Raw genomic sequence first — 22,617 nt, forward strand, 5'->3', positions numbered from 1 at the left:
ATTTTTTCCCCAGAGTTTAAAAGATTTCATTCCGTCATCTTGTGGGATGTTTTATTCCGTGAAGTGATACAAAAGACAACACGCAAACGTCACACAAGGACAGAAAGTGTATTTACACATGTAGGCAATATTTACACAGACAACACGGCACGGAGCATTCACAAAAATTGGATACGTTACATTCACTGTGTGTCTTATTTCAGGGATTTTCCCCGCCCGTGTGTGATTGGCACTTGAGCACAACATTACAGACTCACAGCTGACGAGCATGCAAGCATAGAATCGATCAATCCCAACAACCAAACAGCTCATTGTTTCGATTAAAAAGAAATAAATGAACGCGGTGGTCGGACATCTTGGAATACCGGGATGTACCGTTGCGTGGTAAAAGAGGGACTGTGCAAGCTTTATTGATTTGATTCTCTATTTTTTTAAACGAAGATGATTTTTCCATTGTTTTAATCGATCACACAAACAAACATGCAGACGACAAACAACCGACAAACCTCAATTGCACTTGTGGACAAACATTTCACGTTTCATGACACAAAAATGGACATTTCATTAGGTTCACCAGTCCAACGTGAATAATCTCATTTTGATTGTATTATAACTGTAATATTTTGTCATTTATAAACAAAGTTGGAAGCCATTTTACTGGTGTACCTAGTCAAGTGGCTCAATTGGTTGATCCCAAAATGGAGCTTTAATTGCTTTTGGTGTTTTTTTTTTTTTTTTTTTAAACATAAATGAAATGCAGCCCTTTATAGGGGGAAAAAAAAAATGCAAATCAACCGTGTCATGACGATTAGCCATCGTATTAAATCATTTACGATAAATGGCAGTGGCTTTGTCTTCCTTAAGACAAGTTAGGCAGTGAGTTTGAGCAGTTGTGATCAGGTCTTACTGATCCATAGCGATTACGGTACTTTCCAAGTATCACAAAAATTGATGGTCAGGAATATTAATCGGCACTGATGACTGCATTGGAATAGTCTTGTATTAAAAGATAATTGGACCCACGTAATCAATGACATCAGCACCATCATAGGTGTCAGCATTTTTTCTTTTTAAACGGTCGTGCAAACAACACAGTACATCTAGGGACTCTTTTGGTTTCGACGTTGGTGGACATTCTGCAGTTTGAGAGCTTGGTGTCATGAATTGGCGGAGATTTTTTTTCCAGGGCTCAGTCTAAAGGGTCCTCACAGAGTTGGCAGCTTAGCATGTCGCTGTGGTAGCGTTCCACCTGAATGGTGACGCTGTGGAAGCCGAACTTGGTACGGAGAAGCTCCGAGGCCTCCTGCAGGACCGATTGTGAGTCGGCGTCTTGGTCTGGATCGGCGCGGCACAACAGACATAGTCGGTATGTTAACGCTCGTCTCTCATTTTGCTCTTTGACGCCGATTGTTGCTATTTACCGACAGCCAGGTGGACGGAGGCCAGCGTCTGTCCCAGCGTGAGAGCCCAGAGGTGCAGCGAGTGGACCGAGCGGACCGACTCCACCGACAGCAGAACTTCCTTCACTGACTTAAACTCGATGCCTTTGGGAGAACCTGCAAAAAAAAAGGTAAATTTGCTTTTTGGCTTTGTGGGCTCTTCCAAAAGTGTGTAAGAGACAAGCTGTCTACCTTCCATGAGTACCCTGAAGACATCTTTGAGGATGGTGAAAGTAGTGCACAGAACAAAAATGGAGAAGAGGAAGGTGCAGATGGGATCGACCACTTTGTACTCAGGCTGCCAGTGACACACAAAAAAAAACTCTTGTCAGCTAGTTATTATTTATTTTAGTTTGAATAAAGACTGAAGGTGCCACGATTAATTTATCCGTGGTGATCCATTCATGGCCGACCGATTACAGAAAAAAAAAAAAGGTCTGACCCGAAAGTAGATGATGATGGCGGCCACCATGACGCCGACGCTTTGGAGCAGGTCTCCGACCACGTGGATGAACGCCGCCCGGACACTGGTGCTGCCGTGGGCGCCGCCCAAGAGGGAATGGCTGTGAGGGGCCTGGGGGCTTTGGGCCTCGTCGATGTGCTGGTAGCCGCGGCCGTGGGCGTGGAAGGTGGTGGAGTGATGTAGGATGTACGCCATGCTGACGAAGGTTACCAAAACACAAAAGATCTCACCGGCTGGACGATAGCATGCCGAAGCAACAGGTGGCGCTATAACTGTTGGTGGTGACTATAATTGATCCTGTACATTAGTTGTATGCAATTCATTTTCCCAAGTGACTCGGAAACTCACAAGATGTTCACTATGACCGCAAAGGCGGATGTGAGCAGCATCGCGCGACCCTCGATCTCATAGTCGTTGCGGACAATCCTCTCGATGGCCAAGTAGACCAGCACGCCCGTCACCATCCAGATGGAAATGACGGATAAAAATGCACCCAGGATCTCTAGGCATGACGGAGACAGAAAAAAAAATGTGTTTGTCCTCATCAGGGTGAATGTGAGCTGGAGTCGGTGGTGATCTCACCTGAGCGGTGCCATCCGAAGGTCATGTTCTTGGTGGCGGGTCTGGAGGAGATCCACAAGGAGAAGATGCTAACCAGCATGCTGCCCAGGTCAGTCAAGAGGTGGGCCGCGTCAGTCATGATGGCCAAGCTGTGAGCAAGGTAGCCTCCTGAAAACACACACGCGTTTCTTTGGATCTGGCGATGAAGAAGTCGCAATTTATTCATGTACGGTATTTACCAATGATTTCGCCGATCATAAAGACGAGGCATACTGCAGATGCGAGGTATAGTTTCTTTTTAGCCAACATGGTGTCTTCTCCGCCGGCGGCCACTGCAACCGGACGGCGGTGGCAGTGGCCACCGGCTAGCCGCTTGGGATCCACGTTGCCCGCCACGCCGCCATTCTTGAGAGGGAGGTCAGGGAAGCGCTCGCTGGGGTCTGGGAAGGAACTGCACAAAGATTGATTGATTTATTTAGTAGGTTATACTTTAATTCCATTCACCGTTACTAATACATTCATATTATTTTTTTATTCATTTCACTTTACAACAAACACACACACATTGTTGTGTGTGTATTAAGGGGTGGGAAGTTGATGGGCTAGAGGTTCCATGATGATGGATGATGTTTAATGAGGCGGAATAAATCTCATTTGGACTCACTTGAGAGAACCACATACACACACACACACACACACACACACACACTTAATGTCACGCAGGAGCGCCACGATTTTACACACGTACACACAATTGGTGTTCTATTTTTGTCTAATTCTGCTAAAAGCAAAATTCCTGCGATATTCTTAATGTCACTGCGTATTCCATAGACTGTTCCTAATAAACTGGTGGCTTGACATTTCATTCATAAGAGGCTTCAAACTGTTTAAAGCTGAAATTTAAGATCAAACCAAAATAAAACAGAAAATAACACATAAAAACAACCAAACAATGTTGCTTAATGCTAGTTTTTAGCATCAAGAGATGCATTTTAGAACACAAACGGTAGAAAATAGATATTTGTAACAATACTCAAGCACATATTTCTTTATCCTCTATCAAAACATACTTTTATTACAGCATCTTTCTGAGTCATTTACAATTATACTGCCTCCTTGTGGCCAAGAAGGGCACAGCAGAAGGAGCAGAATCATTAGCTTCGAGTTCATCAAATAAAGATGCACAAACTATTCCGTTGTGCCATTTTGTATGTTTCTCTATATCAAAGAGTTTAATTTTCCTAAGCATAAACAACTTTTTAGGCGGATAGGAAGGAATTAATGGAATTTCATACCTCCCCTCTCTCTCACACTCTCAGGAAATTTAATTCTGAATATTTTGTCATATATTGTAATGACTTGGTGTTTTAGACTTCAAACAAGACGTTTCCCAATTTGCTAACCCAAACAGTAAAATGTATTAATCATAATATGATAGGCAAAAGGTGAAATATTTGTCTTCATATTTTGCTGCAGGGGATTCATTATTGGAGCCGCAACGTTGCAGGTTCCTGGAAGTGCGCTAGTTATATAATTCCCTTTTTAAACGACTCATAATAATCATCCAAATGTAAAAAGTGCAAAAGAGATTTAATTGGAAAATAAAAGGAACACACAGCATTTCTGCTCAGGAGAGCAAAAAGTGCAGCAGTCAGTCAAGGCAGTACGCGCGCGCCGTGCGCGTTGCAAATGGTGCATGAAATGTGGTGCCAGATGCACCTCGCGTGCGTGTACGCGCGCGCATGCACATGTCTCAGTCTCGTCATTTTTGAAATAAAATAAGTGAAAACGAAGCCATGCATAATAGCTATTTTAATTTTTTTAACGTTTTGTAAATGTACCATCAGCACGTTGTGATTAATAAACGGGACGTTTCCCTTCTAATGTACAATTACTGCAGAATCAAAATGCACATTTGATCTGTTAAAAGGAAAATAAAACGTGTATTTTCTTGCGTTGAAAATGATTAGGCCTATTTCTGTTGTGCATTTTTCTAAATCCTGCTCAAAAATATTCGATAGAATGACTACAACGGAAATTCTCACGATTAATCATTGCAGCATTTTACAAGCTAATGAATACAATTAATAACAGTTTTGTTTTATTTAGTGCTCCATTTCAATCAGAAGTGAGAATTAATATTCCCATCAAAACTAAATGATTTCATCACGGTAAATTATAACATTTTAGTCTTATAATTTCCCTCTATGCTTTTTTTTTGGGGGGGCTTACAGACTTTCTCAGTCAGGTGTGCCCAACCATTTGTCACGCAGCGTGAAGAGCCACGCGTGCAAATGAACGCGCAACCGGGCGTAAAAAAAGCGCGTGCGTGCGTGTGTATAGTCTGTCTCCCACCTGTGCACGCGCTCGCAATACGTCTTGTGGTTTTTGTCGTGGATCAGCTGAGACTTCTCCGAACTTGACGCCTTTACATCCATGAGGCTGCGGGGTTATTCTGGCGAAAGGGAGATGGTCCGTAAGTGCTGCCCGGGACGGTAAAACCAGTCGGTCCAGTAGGCCGGGTTCGGTAGCGCTCAATGACAAAGTCAGTGGCGCTGCAGGCAGGGGCAAGTCCTCGTGGAGCTACAGGAAGCTTGCAGCAGAAAAAGCTTCATTGCTGAGTTTTGGTTGGAGGAGGAGGCGCACGCGGAAAGTGAGAGTTTTTTTTTTTTTTTTTTTTAAAGTTTATTATTTTAATAAATTGGGCTGCAGTTGACCCAGAAGCCCATAAGAAAGCACAGTGCTCACTGCGGGCATCTGGACGCGACTAAGTCAAGCCTCAGTGCTGCGCAGCATGTCCAATAGCGCGCGAGGAGACATTTTATTGGCAATACAGGCCACATATATTTAATTTATTTATTCATTTATGTATACAAAATGAATCCAACAGGATTTGTCTGCCAATGTCACCTCTATAAAACAATTATTAACTAATATTTCTTCTATCCACAACTTGAAAAATTAGGGTAAATAAAACAGAGTCAGCAATAGAATCCATAGTACACGTGACGTTTCTTATGGTTGCAATAAATGTAAACATGTTTTTTTTTATTGCTTTGTGTACTGTGTACACCTCGTTGGCAGTTTTACTGTAATTAAAAGTCAACTGAAGTTATTATGCGAGTTAAAGCGCGATTGATGGTAAAAGTAGATTTGCATATATATCGGCTAGCAGTAGTAAATATCGAAGATTCAATGTACTGTTTTTTTAAATTCACTTTATATTTTGTTTTTTTTACTGTAAAATGTAAAATCTTAATCTTAAAATCTGTCTTTATTTTATGTGTTGCAATTAATTTTAATAGCTATGTAAATTAAATTTGCTTGTGGATAATTTCATAACTGTGTAAACAAAAAACGACACTAAATTGGTGCAATTGAACGTCGCATAAATTACATCGGAGGCGTTTGCGGATGCTCTGTTCAGGGCCACTGGGGTAAATTGTACACTTTATATCTTCATCACAACCACCTGTTGAAACTCACATTTTTATGTTAAGTATACGTATAAGTCATATATCTCGTGTTAATAAATACAAATATACACACATATTTTCCGTATGTAATTAAAAGTCCACGAGAAGACTTCGCTCAATCTTCTCCGAGGTCATATTAATCCCCACTACACTTGAAGTACGCTACGTCATTACGCGCTAGTACGTCATGACGTCATCTCTGTTTGTGTTCCGCGCCGTTCCGTGCAGGAATGAACATGAACTCCACGTTGGGCGATCCAGAACCGGGGAAGCTGTTTCCTCCCTCCGATGGCGTGAAAGCCTCTGACAGAAGCATGTCCAGCTCCGACAGGTAGTGTGGGAAACGTGACTAGTGCTAGTACCGGGTTGTGACGCCGAAATAGAGCGCAAACGGCTAGCCAGGCGTGGGGAGTCAGCAGGCTAACGTGGCTGGCTAGCCCTTGTATCTTCTGCCGCGTGATGACAGCCTTACTCATGCGACTTGCGGCCCCACCTGTCAACTGCCTCCTGGGCAACGTTGCGTATTCCTGGGGAGGGTCGGCTCATCCTACCACCCTCTCCCTCAAACGCACCGACAGCAGAAATACTGTGGAGATTTTTTATTTATTTTGGAAGGACAGAGATCCTCGAGTAAACGGAGTTCCTGTCATGTCTCCACAGGAACAGCAGCAGCAGGTCCCACAAAGTTTTCAATTATGATCATCAAAAGTATTTTTTTGAATGCAATTTTAAATAAAGCCTTTGTGGAACCTAAAGTTGCACAATTGATAAAAAAAAAAGCCTGCAAAGGAGCAGTGTGGGGTTTCTCTGAGCACATTTGGCAGATCTGATGGCAAAAAGTTTCAGTGCAGCCTCATCGCTTCTGCACACACGTGCATTTTCAATTCAAAAGTACAATTTTTGTCTTTGAATTGTGTCGAAACATCAGTGGTGAAGACTCCCTGGACGGCTGCGTCCCTCGCTGCTGTCCCCTGACACCGTCGTTGTCTCCCCATAAACGCACCACCAACCAGTCCCAAACGGAGCCCCCGTTGCTGAGGACCAGCAAGAGGACCATCTACACGGCCGGCAGGCCCCCCTGGTACAACCTCACCGGCACCACGTTCAAGGAGGCCTTCGTTATTGGTGAGAAAATGGCGATTGAAGTTTGTTAGATACAAATATGTGAAAGGGTTTGAATGTATCAAATAATGTTCTCCAGTGCCGTCTTGTGGGACCCCCCACCCCCCCCCCCCCAAGCTGTGTGGATACGTTAAAGCGCATTACACACGTTTACGGTTGATTCCCCAGCTGCTGGGGTTCTTTTACGCTGTTATTTAGAGTTATTCCTCCCTCAGGTCTATGTGGAGGAAGTGCGTCTGGGAAAACAACAGTAGCCAACAAAATCATCGAGGCGCTCGACGTACCCTGGGTGGTTTTGCTTTCCATGGACTCCTTCTACAAGGTACTCAATGGAACAGTGACAAAAGTCGACACACCCCCTATTCCGATGCTACGTTGTGACGAAGAATTCAATGAAGTCAGCGCACAAGTAGACCCCAAGTAAATCGCTTGTGCTGTTCGACAAGGTGCTGAACAAAGAAGAGCAGGAGCTAGCGGCTAAGAACGAGTACAATTTCGACCACCCCGACGCCTTCGACTTTGAGCTGCTGGTCGGCGTCCTGCGAAAGCTCAAGAAAGGAAAAAGCATCAAAGTCCCCGTGTATGACTTCACGTCTCACTGCAGACGCAAAGAATGGGTGAGTGTCCCACCGACGGCGCTAACCGTGTGCTGATGATCAGAACGTTAGCGCCAAGCCCCTCTGTCACTCGCTCGCACGCACTCGGGAATCAATCCGGCTGCGACGACTGCTCTCTATTACTTGCCGATGTAATTTCATGGCTGAAAGGCACAAAGCCTCATGGGAAATGGCCTGTCGACACACACACAAATCCTTTTACGAGCGTTTTGCAGCGGCTGCTGGTAATTAAAAACTTGAAACAACCCCCATCTCTCCCCTCAAGGATGCCACTCGTTGTTTTTTTTCCTCCCCTCCTTCATTTAAACACACACACACGCGCGCACACACAAAATGAAGCGGTCGATAAACACTCTTGGGTTTCTTTACAATTCGCATAAAGCGCCGGCTGCTTCGTCGTCGGTCAGCTTTATCGACTCCCGCGCGACACTGATGGAGAAGCTGGCTCTTGGCGGCCATATGCCTTGGCCACCATTTTCTCTTCGGAGCTACAGCGTGTTCTTTGTGCGGCAAAACACTTGATTTCGTATTATTCATGCAGTTATCTTAAAGGAAGCATGAAATCATTTGAAAGACAATTTATCTGCTTGAGTTACACTTGCTAGCTTACTAAAAACTGATTTGCAGTCTTAAGTGTCCAATGTGATGCTTCACAATTTTTATTTATTTTTTTCAGAAAACTGTGTACGGGGCCAATGTCGTCATCTTTGAGGGCATCCTGGCTTTCGCCAACAAGGAACTGCTTAAGGTTGGTCTTTTTTTTCTTTTTTTGTGTGTGTGTGTGTGTTTCGCAAAAAACACTGTGTCCAGCCACACCGCGTTGGGGGAGTGTGTGCTTTGCCGGCCTTATCGCCACGGTCCAGCGCACAGTCTCCCTTGGGATGCTCCTCCATGGCAGTTAATAACGACCCGTGTCTGGGTGGTGACGAATGGCGTTCAGTGGACATGGGTGCTTACTAGTCACAATGATGGCAGTGCAATGATATGCTAATGAGGCGCACTGCTGGGAGATAGCGTACACTTCATTAGGTACACTTGCATGCTCCCATGAGATTTGATGGACCTGGACTAGTCACCACAAGCAGAAATATGATATGAATTTTGTGGCCCAGCTGCTGGACGTGAAGGTGTTTGTGGACACCGACTCGGACATCCGGCTCACTCGCCGGTTGAAGCGGGACGTGTCGCAGCGCGGCCGCGACATCGGCGGCATCATCAAGCAGTACAACAAGTTCGTCAAGCCGGCCTTCGAGCAGTACATCGAGCCCACCGTGCAGCTCGCCGACATCGTGGTGCCCCGAGGTGGGCTCACCGCCGCTTGAGCTTTTCGAGCCGCGTCGAAAATGGACACCCAGATGAGACGCTGTTTGTTTCCGTCCACAGGTGGCGACAACTTTGTGGCGCTGGATTTGATCATGCAACATGTGCACAGTCAGCTGGAGAAGGTAATGTCAACAACTTGATCTGTCAATAATTCATTAAGAATTCATGAGCTATTATTGCTACATCACTCCAACAAATATTACAGGGCACGTGATGATGTAAATGCTCGGTGGCCTGATTAAATAGCGAGACGCAACACACCCCAACCCCCTCACGGATGAATCGTCCGCACACACACACCTCAGGCGGCTTGTTGCCGGTGACTTAACCTTCCTGCTTTTTTGTGTGTGTGTGTGTCCTTGTATGTGCACGTCGCCCTCACCCTGCCTGACCCTGCGACCACCCCAGCGTGAAATCACCGTGAGGTACAAATCTTTTTCCTCCTACTTTCCACGCAAGTTAAAAGCTTTCAAATGAAACTCATTGAACTCCCTTTCAGATTTCAAACAGACTTTTAAAGCGAAACTTGGCTCCATCACAGCTGCTATTCGACTTTCTCCTTCTTCTTCTCCTCCTGTCCTCTGCATCACTTTCCTGTCACATCATCCTTCTTTGAGCCAAGGTGCGCTGGCAGATGTCAAACTGCCTTTAAATAACATAGAATATAAATTTTCAGAGCTTCCTGGTGTCTATGGCGTGCTTTTGGCAAAAAAAAAAAATTAAAATAAAACGGACTGTCTGAATGGATTGCATTTAAAGAGCCACAGTGACACCTACTGGTAAGAAGAGAATAAAGCAGTATAGTAATACTACCAGATTTAAATTCCCATTTAAAAAGATGGGAAAAAAGTATCAAATGCATTTTAAATAACTTATAACATGACCAAGCAGTATGTTGGCTTTTTTTTTTTTTTCATAGAAAAAAAGGATGCTAATGTCAGTCCAATGCTAATGACAAACTAAACACGTGTTTTTCAGGTCTGCTCTGGCGTCGGCCCACCAGGGTCAGCCTCTGCCCGACACTTTGAGCGTCCTGAAGAGCTCCCCGCAGGTGCGCGGCATGCACACCATCATCAGGTAGCTAGCACAAAGAGTCATCTCTGTTTTTCTTTTTTACTACCACCTCCTGTGATCTCTTCATTAGAAACAGAGAGACCAACCGCGACGAGTTTGTCTTCTACTCCAAAAGATTAATGCGACTCCTGATCGAGCACGCCCTCTCTTTCCTGCCCCTCAAGGTCTGTTTTGGTTTTCCAAAGTGACTGCATTGGGCCGTTGAGCAGAAGTGATAACGACGACTTGTTTTTTTTGTTTGTTTTTTTTCTCCAGCCCACATCTGTGGAGACTCCTCAGGGAAGCGTCTACCACGGCAGGAGACTTAGCGGTAAAAGAGTAAGTCTAAATTTGCCACCACCACCATCCCACGAGATTTGCTATGTCATCAAATCAGACTCATGGTTGAGTTGTGTTGTTGTTTAGATAACAGGCGTGTCCATCCTAAGAGCGGGCGAAACCATGGAGCAGGCGCTCATGGCTGTTTGCAAAGACATCCGACTGGGCAAAATCCTCATTCAGACCAACCACGACACAGGCGAACCTGAGGTAAACCACCGTGATGTTCTCCGTTGTGACATTCTTAATTAATGATTCAAAACATACAATTCAGCTCCACTACCTACGGCTGCCTAAAGACATCAGTGAGGACTTTGTCATCCTGATGGACAGCACCGTGTCCACTGGCGCCGCTGCCCTCATGGCCATCAGAGTTCTGCTGGTGAGTTTGCGGATTGTCATCCAAACTCCTGGCCAGCAGGGGGAAGCACCTGCTACTCTGATCAGAAACCTGAAGGGGGAATTTGGTCAGGCGTGAGAAAGAGGATGGGAGGGGGAAAAAAAGTCAAATATTTTGCGTATGTATGGCGAAAGGACCACGACGTGGCGGAGGACAAGATCTTCCTGCTTTCGCTACTCATGGCGGAGATGGGCGTCCACTCGGTGGCTTACGCCTTCCCCAAAGTGCGCATCATCACCACCGCCGTGGACAAAGAGGTCAACGAAAAGTTCCACATCATCCCCGGCATCGGTGAGAGATTAAAAAAAAAAAAAAAAAAAAGAGTTGTCGGCATGACATAATCTTCCTCTTGAAAAGTGTCACGGTTCTCTTTCAAAGGTAATTTTGGCGATCGCTACTTTGGCACCGATGCCCCTTCAGACTGGTGCGAAAGTGACGACGGGATGGACTTGTGACGGACCCGAAAACAAATCACAGAGCTTCCCAGGTTTTCAATACTTGAAGAGCTTCCTCAAAGAATTATGAATTATTTGTACTTGAATTACAAAACAATTTGTTTGTACTTTTAACATTCCGTATGCATTTTATGGTGCCTTTCATTGTAGTTGTATCATATTTGTAACCTTTACTACATTCTTTGAGCCAAGCTAAGTCGTTACAAAAGGATCGTTAGTTCTGCTGTTGCCATTTTTATTATTTCATCCCCATCGACACTATCGAGCCAAACTGGCAAAAAGACTTATCAAATGTTCTATTCTCCACTATTTGGAATTCCAACATGTTGCGATCACATTTGCTGCCACTTTGAATATTTTAATTTATTGAAAAATCAACTGACTTTTTACAGCCACGTTACTCGACCAGTGTTACATTTTATATGATGGCTTTTTTTTCTTTTTTTTTGGTGAGAACACAAAGATATGAGAGGCTGTATTCGATATGCTCTGCTCCACTTGAGCGCACTTGAAGGCAATTCTGAATATTAAGTCAAATAAAATCTTTGTTTTTCACATTTTTATTAGTCTTAAAAACTTCATCACATGCTCAGACGACAAATGAGATTTGGTTTTGCAATGTTCGGTCCTGTCCACCAGGGGTCAATGTACTTTGTGGCTCGTCTTAATCCATCGGAAGTGACGGAAGGAGGCTCGACGTGTGGCCTTCAGAGGCTGTAGGAAAGAATCCCTACAGCGTGTGGTGTGCATGTAAGATTCCCGTGTTAAAAGGTGGGAACAGATCCATATCTCATTATGTTTTCAGTTTTTTCGGGCTATTTCACCTTTTTTTTTCCTGGAACGTTAAAGTTCTACGAAATACCGAATTTGTACTCACTGTCACACCTGGCAGATAGTTCTCGGATTGCCTTATGGTTTTGATTTACAATACCTTTCACAACTAATGAAAGTGTTACGTGTATTTGTTTTTCAGTTTTTTTCAAGGAGTGCGCGAAGGTACGCGAACGCATCATCAGCTTCCACTGAGTGAAGCTTATCACAAAAGGGTACGTACACATTTCACTCCTTTCCCCCATGACGTTTATTCAACACATTTCGAGCGAGAAACTTAAACAAAGTTTCTGCAATGTTACGTTCTAGTCCAGCTAAGTGACGTTCCAGTTTACCTGGAGCAGCACGTGACACCGCCGACATGTCCGTCCGAAACAGCAACATTCAAAATCGATGCATTGTTTTTGCAAACGCACTTTTTGGTCACTTGAAAATGGAGTCTCCCCTCTTGGTTTTAGAAACCGCTCTTTCATTCGGCGTTGTGGTTCTGTTCAAAAAGTTTTCCTATATTCGGACTGTAGTTGCCGTAAATTCTTGATCTTCTGATGGATGCGTTTCATCGCCAGTCTAACAAGTTAATTGACTAAACGACGTAACGTCACTTATTTGGAGCCTAAAATGAGTGGAGTCACGTTGAGACGTTCTTAACTAGTCTCTTCAGGTTAACGTTGCTATGATGCTTATTTCATGACATCTGGAATTTGTTTTAAATTCCATAAATTGCTTTTTTTTTTTTTTAACCAAAGCGCATATTTGATGACAGATTTATAGTTTTGTTTGATAGTGAGGATGGCGGGCCTGTGGCGGTCCTACCAGGCCCTGATGGCAAGACGCCCCTGGACTGTGCAGATTGTGACAGCCGGTGAGAACAGTGCACCAGATATGAAAATACAAATTTACCATGTTTACTTTCATTAAAAAAAAACTGTAAGTAATGGAAAAAAATATGAACTGAACTTTGGAATGTCAACAAAGGCAGAGGGGGACTTGCCACAGATTAACATTGGAACGTAATTGGACAGTTCCCCTGCAGTATAGCTTTTGACCGCTAGACGGCGACATTGTAGTAGACTTGTGGTTCAAATGGACTTTTTTTTTTTTGAGAACATTTAAAAACAGGATTAAATCCCCATTTTTTTTGTAAGAATTTTCTATCTTTGTGACATAAAAGTCATTCTAAATTATATTTACATTACAAAATATTTATTTCCCTTGTCTGTGTAGAATCTCAGTCATAACAATATGTAAAGAATGAATCCAGGCTACTTGACTCTTGTTTGTGCAGGCTCGCTGGTGGGCGTGGGCGACGTTATCTCGCAGCAGCTGATCGAGCGACGTGGACTCGCTCATCACGACGTTCGCCGCACCGGCAAGATGATGAGCATTGGATTCTTCTTTGTGGTGAGGGTCCAAACTCATACCCCTTCCCTGACAATGTGTACTGTGTTGGCAATTACACCCTAGTGGCTTATATAGTGAGTCGGCCTCTGTCATTTTTGAAAATGAGGTCAATGACCCCTGGTAAATGAGTGCACTCTAGAACAATCCCATACCTTTCCGGTCTAAAGGGCCCGGTCATCGGTAGCTGGTACAAAGTTCTGGACCGTCTGGTGGTAGGAGGAAGCAAGAGTGCAGCCATGAAGAAGATGATGATTGATCAGGTAAAGGAACAAAACTATGAATATATTTTAAAGTCTTTATTGAATGATCTTTTGTTGTGTCCAGTTCTGCTTTGCTCCATGTTTCTTGGGAGCTTTCCTGGCTCTTTCGGGAGTTCTGAACGGGCTGAGCGTGGAGCAGAACGTTGCCAAGCTGCGCCGGGTGAGATATTAGTCTCTGTACTCATGGCCAAAAACAAAAGTAACGGCGCCATTGCAGCCAAAGCCAAAAGATGCGTGTGTTTGTGTTTGCGCTGGCCGTTCAAACACGGCTCTGCTCAATTATTGACGCTGGGAGGCGGGACGTGTTCCCGGTGATGTCACGCGGGACACAAAGCAAATGACAAGAGGATGCTGATCAAACAGGCACTGGCGCTGTTGGAATTAAACGGCAAAATAACTTTTCGGACTCCGTCGGAATATTAGAAAGAGTTGCGTACGAAGCAACGGCTACACTGTTTCCCTTTGTGAAGACGTGACCTTGAATGTAACGCTTCGGCGCTTCATTGTAATATTGCTCGCCTTCCCAAATCATGTCGGCGTCCGCAACGGCGCGTGAAAATAATACAAATGGTGTCAGGTGATAATTAGAAACATGTTTTAGTCTGATAGCAAAGTCTTGCATGCTCAACTTTCCATTTCCTCGCGTACACGCTGTGACCTTCAACTACACGACACGCTCGCCGCGGGTCCGTGTATTTCTACGCTAATGTCGTTGTCGTGATGTCACCACAGGACTACACAGATGCACTGATCTCCAATTATTATGTAAGTTTACATTTTCTTTTGCCATTTATTTAAAAGTCACTATTGTCGTTCATGTCCAACGCTTTGTGTGTCAGCTGTGGCCACCGGTGCAGATGGCCAATTTCTACTTCGTCCCACTGCACCACAGGTCAGTAATGTACTCCACGTTCTCCTTTTTGCTGCACTTTGCCCTTAGTCTCTTCACGGATAATATCTGCCTCACACAAAAAACACACATCAGAATGATAGCTGACCCTGATGCTCTTTAATTGCTTTGGAAACTTGATGGTCTGTAGTCTCCACTTTGCTGCACATGGCCCATTATCTCCTCTAGAATAATTGTCCCCTCCTGCAAATAAACACATGCTCATGATAGCTGGCCCCACTAACATGTACTTTCCAATCTTTGCCTTCATTCTCCTGCCAAATCAAATATGACGCCGCAAATAAATACCCACGCTATTGTTAGCTCAAGCTTTGCCCTTAGTCTCCTCTCAAATTAACCCCCCCCCCCCCCCCACATGGCTAATTCAGGAGATTTTTTTTTTTGTTGATGTTTGGAATCTGAAGGTCTTTATGACGCTCTCAGGTTGGCTGTGGTCCAGGTAGTGGCCGTGGGCTGGAACTCCTACTTGACCTGGAAGGCCAACACCATGTGATAAGCCACGACCACCATTTTGTTTATTTTTCTTCCGACGCGAGTGCTGCTCCTCACCAGACTGACTCACGGCGCCATGACTGGACGTCACATTTAACACAAATAATTTTGGAAATCACACGCACAAACACACGCTTCCCCGTTAGTGTCACCCCCGGGTTGAACAAAACAGTGTCGTCACACGCAAGTTTTAATTCTTTGTGTTGGCCGATTTCAAAAATTGTCCTTATTTTGAATACTGTAGTAAGGCCAAGGTCATTGTAAATAAAAAAATATATTTGCTTTGAGTAGGTTTTGCAACTATACATTAAAAGGCGGGTAAAAAAAAGATGTCTATTAAATCCATTCAAGCGCATCTACATAGTCAAACACACAGATGTACTCGGACACACATCAACCCACTGATGAAAATTTTATTTCTCTTCTGTAAATGTTTAGTAGGCACAAGAATACTGTGACTTAATTTCTGTGTGTGCGTGTTGTCGGCATGCAAGTCTGCATGAGTTTGTGAGAAAGTGAGAATTGGCGTATGCGCGATTCAACACTTGGACGCTCCCACGTCACTAACGGCTCATTTTTATATTGTATCCAAAAATATCATTTGTTGATAAGATGTTCTCTGAGTCAAGACAAAGCGGACAAAGTGTGTGTCGGGGACTCGGGAAGGGGGGTGGGGGGGTGGGGCGGTCAGTGACATCATAGAGCGTGTGTATAAAACTTGGCGTGCTCGTCATCCTGCGCGCACACAATCCTCAGCGGAAACTCGACCCTGCACAAGCCAAAAGAACAAAACAGGTAAGATGCTCTTTTCTTTTCTCACACATAACTTCATTTTGTTAAATTTAACATTTTAATCATTTGCTTACAAACTAAAGAATTCTTTTGTGAGTCTTTCTCTAAAATGTTCCATATTTTTCATTGTCCCCCTTTTTTTAACTTTGCATTTTCCTAAAATCTTATTTGTATTATGTTTTAAAGATTTTCATTGTGCCCCAATGTCTGACATATATTTAAAGTTTTGTATTTTCTGAGTTTATTTTTAGTTTATATTTGCATGCCAGCAAAGTTTAGTGAGCCAGCAAGTTCTGAATAGAGTCATGTTATTTTAATCATTACTTTCGTGACTTTAATTTTGATTTGTGAGCACTAAACCTTACACAAAATGGATTTTCATGAATGCATATTGCTTGTGTGTGCAGACATGAAGTGTTGGTCCTTCCTCCTTTCCTCGCTCCTGCTGTCGGTCCTCCTGCCTCCGCCTCCTGCTCGCTCCGCCGCCACCCAGACGCTCCTCAGGGCGGCCACCGGCGGAGAAGTCACCGCTGCACGTCTTCTGGGCTTTGGCGTCCCCCGCCTCTTCCTCAGAGGCGTTCCGAAGGAGGAGGAAGAGGAGAATGATGAGGAGGAGATGGAAACCGATGAGGAGCGGACCAAGTTCAAGACGCGCAGGGAGTATGCGCCGCTCTCCATCGACCTGACCTTTCACCTCCTGAGAAGCATGATCCACAACGCCCGCATGGAGGAGAAGCAGGTCCGCGCCCAGGTCAACCAGAAATTGCTCGACGAGGTCGGGAAGTAAAGAGTCCAATCAAATGGCGGCCGCTCATGTGACCTCTCTTGCGCTTTCAACCAATCTCTAGTAAAACTAGCAAAATAATAGCGACATTGTATTCGGGGAAGAATGAAGAGACGGGACCTCGACGGTGTGTGTTTGATGACGAATGATGTCATTGTTATTTTATTCCACCTGCACTGATTTTTCTCTGCTATCACCAAATGTTAAAAAAAAAAAAATCATTGCTGAATGTTGTCACCTTGCCATTTATATTTTGTAATAAAACATGATCAATTCTTGGCTTACTCCAACGTTTGAGAGTTTAATATATTCTTTGTCATAAAATCAGAAATAAAAGGTAAGGAATTAAACATTATGATGACTATTGCATCGCCTTCTGTGTGTGAATGACAAAGATTTTCACGCATTGCACTGCAGTGAGAGAATGCAAAAATGATTACATAGTGTCAAATATTGTTTTTATTGAATTTTTTTGTGTGTGTAGGAGGAGTACGGACGCCGGAGAGTCCAAGTAGTACACGCCTCACCTTCTGCTGGGATCACGACATTCCAGCGGAGTTTGTCAGTCCACCTCGGAGTCGTCTTCACCTGTGAGTCGCACGCACACACACATGAATGAATGCCAGCTGACTTATATGCGGCAATATCAGATGGAGGGTATACAAACCGCGTGGGAAGTGGATGTCGTTCAGCACTTCGGCGATGTCATCCACGTCGATGACAAAATGGCTCATGTTGTCGAAGGACAACTGGACGTTGGCATTCTGACAACACACATACACAAAAATAAATGCACACACTGTAGGACATGACGCACATCACAACTACTCAATCAACTTACTTGTCCAGTATGACAGTGACATTCTGTGAGAAAGACAGAAATTAAAATCACGAGGACAAAAGTATGTTTGTGTCATAACATTGTAGTTTAATGATCACTTTTTCTTTAAATACAGTACTTTGTTTCAGGCTTTTTTGATTTTTTTTTTTATGTTATAAAACAATGTTTTTTTTTCAGCTTAAAAAAAAAAAAAAAATTCAGGTTAAAAAAAAAAAGAAAAGCTGACATTTATAACTAATTTTGTCATCAAAATAAGTCTAAGAAAATTCTTAAAATGCCATCCAATATACTTGGCTTATACTGTCCCCTGCAAAATGACTTAAAGGCAATGTCAGAAAAGTTCCAGGGACTGCTGTCACAAAATCTATTTCAAATATGAAAAGCTGTCGTGCGTCTTTGAATGATGCGGTGACCCATGTCCCGGTACATTTCCGCCACACCTCGTATTTGTTTGCATCGCTCAAGTTTCAAGTCATTGCAAGATGTTGCTCGTGAGGGTCCAGCCTCAACAATGTCATATTGCTCATCCAACGGTGTAAACAGAAAAGGCTCATGTTTAAGGCTTTTCTATTCATGTCCGCCTTTATAAAAGTAACAACGAAAGGCTTGTGGTATTAAAGTGGATAGGACTACATGTTTCTGTATATATCGGAATGCATCTAGAAGTATATCATGTGGTTATCTTAAAAAATAAAAGGCAAAAGCACCAAGATTCTTCTTACCAACCCAAAAAAAAATACTGTGCAAAAGTCTTGAGTTCCATCACTTATTGTTTTCATAATTCATAGTCTCGGCCCCCTAACTCGGACCCGGGAATACTTCTAAGGAAAAGGATAATAATCTAGATGTTAGAGAACAGATTGTCTCTTCTCAAGTTCCTTTGTGATATTCAGCTTTCATTGATGTGACCACAGAAAAAGCCAAGTGGAAGAATCATTCCTGCTAAAGTTCCCCGGACTTCTGGGTGCAGACGCTGCAGACCCTCACGGGGTGATCCCAACCCCGGGAGGGCACGGCCCGCCGCTCCTGCGAGCAGTCCTCGCACACGCCCTGACCGCAGGCGCGGCAGTGGTGGATGGAGAGGCGAGAAACCAAAAAGTCCCGCTGGCAGCCGCGGCAGGCGCGGACGTCCTGGTCCGGGACCCAGTAGGCGGGACGTGCGGCTTCCTTCACCAGGCCTGGCGGACACGTGGAGGTTTAGAACACAAAGGCGGGATTCTTGGGTTTACCGACTTCTCACCGAGAGGGATGTCGATGGCGCCGACGACGGCGCCGAAGGTGTTCTGCACGGCTTCCCCGACCTTCCTGGCTATCAGGGTGCCGCCTTCCTCCTCCAAGGCTGCATCCAGGAGTTCTGGAGAAGATGCCGGCACGTCAGCTACCTTTCCATACATGGCGGCGGATGTTCATTTTCCATACCGGTGGGGATCCCTCTGTTGTGGAAGCAGGCGTCGCAGACGCGAACGGGCGCCAGGCCCCAACCTCTCTCGGGAACCGGGCGGGTTCTGGAGGAGCAGGCGTCGCAGAAGCCCTCGCCGCACGCTCGGCAGTGGTGCTTGGTGTCATTGGTTTGGAAGTCCACTGCGCACTTGTGGCATTTCTACAAGTCGATTCAAAAACATGGCTCGATTCAGTGATGCATCCCCCCCCCCTCCCCCCTACCGACCAGAATAAGAGAGTTGGGCGTCCAGTAGGTGGGAGCGATCTGGTCGGTGAGCCAGGAGGTGACCGCCTTGGCCGGCTTGACGCTGAGCTCCGACACCGACTGGGAGATGTACTTGACTCCGTCCAGCAGCCTCTGGGCGGCGTTGTGGTTGTCTTTCAAGAAGCCGTCGGACTGGAAATCGGCACACCGCTGGTGGTTGGCGCGTCCTCGCCAGCTAATGTGCGCTAACAAATTGAGCATGGCCTCACCCCCGGCCAGATGTGCTGGATCTCGGTCCTGACCACCGTTTCCACTGGGTCCTGGTTCCCGTACCAGTACTGTCTGCTTCGGTAAATCACTCCGCAGTTGGGGCACTCGATGACATATCTACAATGAAGAAAAAAAAAGTATTGACATTTCTTCAGGTTTCCCACCTGTCACTTACCCGGACCAGGCGTAGACGGCCAAGCCAAACCACGGCGAGTCGGACGAGGCCGTCGTCTTGGGCACCACGATCACCTCCTTCCCTCCCTCGTAGCAGGCCTGGAAAGTTTAGCCGTGTCGACGCTAGCGTTCTGGTGAGACGCGAGCGGCGGTGCGGGAACGCTCACCTTGCACGTGTAGATGCGGTTGTCGTATTGCGCCGAGTAGCGGCATCGCTGCTTGGCTTCGTGTTGCGCTCCCTCCTTCAGGTGATTCATGCTACTCTTACAGCCTGACCTAAAAGTGACCTTAAAATCATTAGCAAGGATATTTTTTTTCGCTGTTCGAGGGACACAATACTCCACCGTACATACCCACAACTCAGGCAGATGCAGGAGCAGGTGAAGTACTCATCAGGGAAGAAGGAGTTACCGCTCACGTGTTCATCGGTAATATCGCCGCTGAAACGCTCACTCAGTGCCTGGCGGGAACGAAGCGATGGGCCATCGTTATTCGTCGCTTCGGCTCACATCCTTCTTGGACAAAGGTAAGCGGAATGTCGCCGAACCCGCAGGGCTTTGTAGATGACTCCGGCGGAGCGCGGCGAGCGGGTGGCGTTGTTGTCCAGCTGCTGCTCCAGGCTGCGCTGAAGGCCGCTGAAGTCCGTCGGTGGGTTGTAGGTACGAGTCCCGCGGTAGTGGATGGAGCTGAAGGCCTCGGGGAACAGAGCCAGCTTCCTGAAGCGCTCCTGGAGGAGGCGCTCCGCCGACTCGGCTGCTTTGTCTGCAGATTGCCAAAAGGTCAACGCCGTGCGGTTCTGGTTTTCTTTCGCTACTCTACCTGATCCTAACAGCTTGGTGTGCACGGTCTCGTGGAAGACGATGACGGCCGGGCCGAGGGTGGACAGCGCCACGTCCAGGCCGCAACGTGTGGCGGTCGCTTTCAGCTCACGGGCAAAGTGCTTCAAGTAGGCCTCTGAGGCGTCGCCCAGGAACTTAAAGAGGTCGTCGTGGAGACGGTCGGCACGCGTCCGGTAAATAACGAGGTCCGAGATGGCCAAGACTTTGAGGAGGAGGCGGGTTCGCTGACCCTGGCTGGACCCTGAGTGGAAGAAATACACATCTGATGGTGACGAATTTATCTTATGGCAAAAAAATGTCCGAATACTTCTGGATATTTAACGTGTTTGCATCCTACCAGCGCCGAGCAGTCCTTCCGTGTCAATGACGACCACGTGGTGCAGCGGGTCCATGGCGGCCCACACTCCCACCGTGCAGGACTCCTGCGTCGAGGACGTTTTGAACACTTGTCTTCCGAGAAAGAAGGTGTGGTTCAGCGTGTGCGATTTCCCCTCGCCGATGTTCCCAAAAATGGAGACCACCTTGAGTAGCTCGTCTGGCTCGCATCCCAGTCTGTTCACAAACTCCTCCTCGTCCTTCACCTGGGCAAGCTCTTGAGGTTAGTCCTTCCCTCCGAGTCCATCAAGAGAGGAATGTTAAGGAACCCACCTGCATTTCCTCTTTCTCGTCCACCAACAGGAAGCTGCACACTTGGTCCAGCTGATCTTTCAGGAGCTCCAGCTCGGACTCACCGGCGCTGACGCTGTTCTCCTGGGGACTTTGGGCTTGAGGGTACGAGGTGAGCGGGTGCTTCCTCTTGTTTCCACCGCTGTGGGTGCGTTTCTGGCAGTCCAAGCACAGGTTGATCTTGCATCCCTGGCAGCGCACGGCCGCTCGCAGCTGCCTGGCCGTGACCGAGCCGCCGCCGTCTCCTTTGCATGAGTCGCAGAAGGGAATGTGGCCCGGGGTGATGCGAACCCGGTCGTGGTTCCTCATGCGCTCCTGCCGGTGGAGCTCCATCTCGCAGCGGGCGCACTGAAGGCTGCTGCACTCGTCACATTCAAAGTAGGCCTCGTCCGACCCGCCGCAGGCGTAACTCTCTTGGCAGACTAGCGGTGAGCTCATGCCTTTATCTTCAGCTGGACCTTGACCACTCATAGTTGATCATGGAGGACGAGACTCGACTGTCAACTCACTCCAGGACAATTCCTAGGATTGAGAAAATGGTTCTAATGATCTCAATTTGCAGGACATTAATTATTCATAAGGATCTAGTCAATGTTTGCTTTCATAATTTCTTTGGCTGTTTGGCCAAGTAGTTGGAACAACACGTATGCTCACAATCATGTGACAAAGACTCAACACCTGAGCATCTAAAATAAAATAAAAATAATGACAAAAAAAAGTAGTCTCATGAATATCATGCGTTCACCACAAAACGGATAAAACAATCGTCCAGCATCTTTATGTTTTGCCAAGTTATTAAATCATATTATTTAGAAACACTGAATGAATCATGTTTAGCAATGCATCTCGTGTTTTGGGAAAACAACAACAACCTTCGTGGCGAGCGGCGATGAACGGTCCCAGCCGACGACTTGACAAAACTGCCACCTCGACACGTTCTAAAAGAGTACAATGACTACTAATAAGGTAGCATAGCGCCCCGGTGCCACGTACTAACCTCGGCAAGAGTGTTATCTTACGGTGTCCGAACCCAGGAGGAGATGTTATTGCTTTTACATCAGCTGATCGGCTTGTTTTTATCCAGGGTTGACAAGTCATTTGTTGCGCAATGCATATTGGGAAATGGAGTACGACGTTAGCCTGCTGCTAAGCTAACCCAACCACCATCTTACTCGATTTAAATATTGTATTTAAAAATATTTTATACTAATAGGTATATTTTTTGATGTGATCGGCTTGCGTCTTAACAACTGATATGAAATTATTATTTTTACGGAGTTTATAGGATTCCCCATAAGGCATTGCGTTTCCGGCTATTGAAGTGTGCTTCTTTCAATGTCAGGCGTATGCCGTTTATGTTGACGTTAGTTTGTCACACACCACCTTGTCATCTGTATCCCATAAGTGCCGATTTAATACGTATTAATTTTAAATTAATTATTTAATATTACCTATGTGGCACTA

General features: G+C 45.6%; 5 protein-coding genes across 8 annotated transcripts; 3 read left to right on the forward strand and 2 right to left on the reverse strand.

Annotated features, from left to right (window-relative positions):
* Positions 1–34: 34 nt before the first annotated feature.
* slc30a2 (solute carrier family 30 member 2) lies at positions 35–5,080 on the reverse strand. The gene is made up of 8 exons (XM_061270147.1): positions 4,819–5,080; positions 2,703–2,914; positions 2,485–2,631; positions 2,251–2,404; positions 1,882–2,098; positions 1,632–1,737; positions 1,422–1,556; positions 35–1,335 (listed from the first exon to the last, which is right to left on the reverse strand). The coding sequence occupies exons 1-8, from the start codon at positions 4,899–4,901 to the stop codon at positions 1,190–1,192; spliced, it is 1,200 nt and encodes a 399-aa protein (XP_061126131.1). The 5' UTR covers positions 4,902–5,080; the 3' UTR covers positions 35–1,189.
* si:ch211-243j20.2 (uridine-cytidine kinase-like 1) lies at positions 1,434–11,811 on the forward strand. Its single transcript, XM_061270146.1, has 17 exons — positions 1,434–1,570; positions 2,451–2,572; positions 6,168–6,270; positions 6,868–7,064; positions 7,277–7,383; positions 7,508–7,678; positions 8,355–8,426; positions 8,791–8,980; positions 9,062–9,123; positions 9,410–9,426; positions 9,980–10,078; positions 10,146–10,239; positions 10,331–10,393; positions 10,481–10,603; positions 10,668–10,775; positions 10,928–11,084; positions 11,172–11,811. Exons 3-17 carry the CDS (start codon positions 6,170–6,172, stop codon positions 11,246–11,248), a joined length of 1,638 nt encoding a protein of 545 aa, XP_061126130.1. The 5' UTR covers positions 1,434–1,570; positions 2,451–2,572; positions 6,168–6,169; the 3' UTR covers positions 11,249–11,811.
* A 73-nt stretch (positions 11,812–11,884) lies between these two features.
* Positions 11,885–15,429, forward strand: mpv17 (mitochondrial inner membrane protein MPV17). 4 transcript variants are annotated; one of them, XM_061270152.1, is made up of 9 exons: positions 11,885–12,019; positions 12,233–12,294; positions 12,843–12,941; positions 13,365–13,480; positions 13,648–13,740; positions 13,805–13,900; positions 14,473–14,505; positions 14,580–14,632; positions 15,074–15,429. In XM_061270152.1, the coding sequence occupies exons 3-9, from the start codon at positions 12,869–12,871 to the stop codon at positions 15,141–15,143; spliced, it is 534 nt and encodes a 177-aa protein (XP_061126136.1). In that variant the 5' UTR covers positions 11,885–12,019; positions 12,233–12,294; positions 12,843–12,868; the 3' UTR covers positions 15,144–15,429. The 4 variants fall into 4 exon arrangements, with proteins under 4 accessions (XP_061126136.1, XP_061126135.1, XP_061126133.1 ...); XM_061270151.1 differs by having other exon boundaries at positions 12,851–12,941; XM_061270149.1 differs by having other exon boundaries at positions 12,864–12,941.
* A 400-nt stretch (positions 15,430–15,829) lies between these two features.
* uts1 (urotensin 1) lies at positions 15,830–18,236 on the forward strand. The gene is made up of 2 exons (XM_061270160.1): positions 15,830–15,937; positions 16,342–18,236. The coding sequence occupies exon 2, from the start codon at positions 16,344–16,346 to the stop codon at positions 16,719–16,721; it is 378 nt and encodes a 125-aa protein (XP_061126144.1). The 5' UTR covers positions 15,830–15,937; positions 16,342–16,343; the 3' UTR covers positions 16,722–18,236.
* Positions 17,626–22,412, reverse strand: zfyve1 (zinc finger, FYVE domain containing 1). Its single transcript, XM_061270156.1, has 13 exons — positions 22,151–22,412; positions 21,136–21,675; positions 20,825–21,068; positions 20,468–20,728; positions 20,196–20,410; positions 20,002–20,108; positions 19,816–19,924; positions 19,650–19,747; positions 19,474–19,591; positions 19,226–19,396; positions 18,979–19,159; positions 18,800–18,913; positions 17,626–18,737 (listed from the first exon to the last, which is right to left on the reverse strand). Exons 2-13 carry the CDS (start codon positions 21,622–21,624, stop codon positions 18,502–18,504), a joined length of 2,343 nt encoding a protein of 780 aa, XP_061126140.1. The 5' UTR covers positions 21,625–21,675; positions 22,151–22,412; the 3' UTR covers positions 17,626–18,501.
* Positions 22,413–22,617: the final 205 nt, after the last annotated feature.

Source organism: Syngnathus typhle, linkage group LG22 (genome assembly GCF_033458585.1).
Source record: "Syngnathus typhle isolate RoL2023-S1 ecotype Sweden linkage group LG22, RoL_Styp_1.0, whole genome shotgun sequence".
Taxonomy (NCBI): domain Eukaryota; kingdom Metazoa; phylum Chordata; class Actinopteri; order Syngnathiformes; family Syngnathidae; genus Syngnathus; species Syngnathus typhle.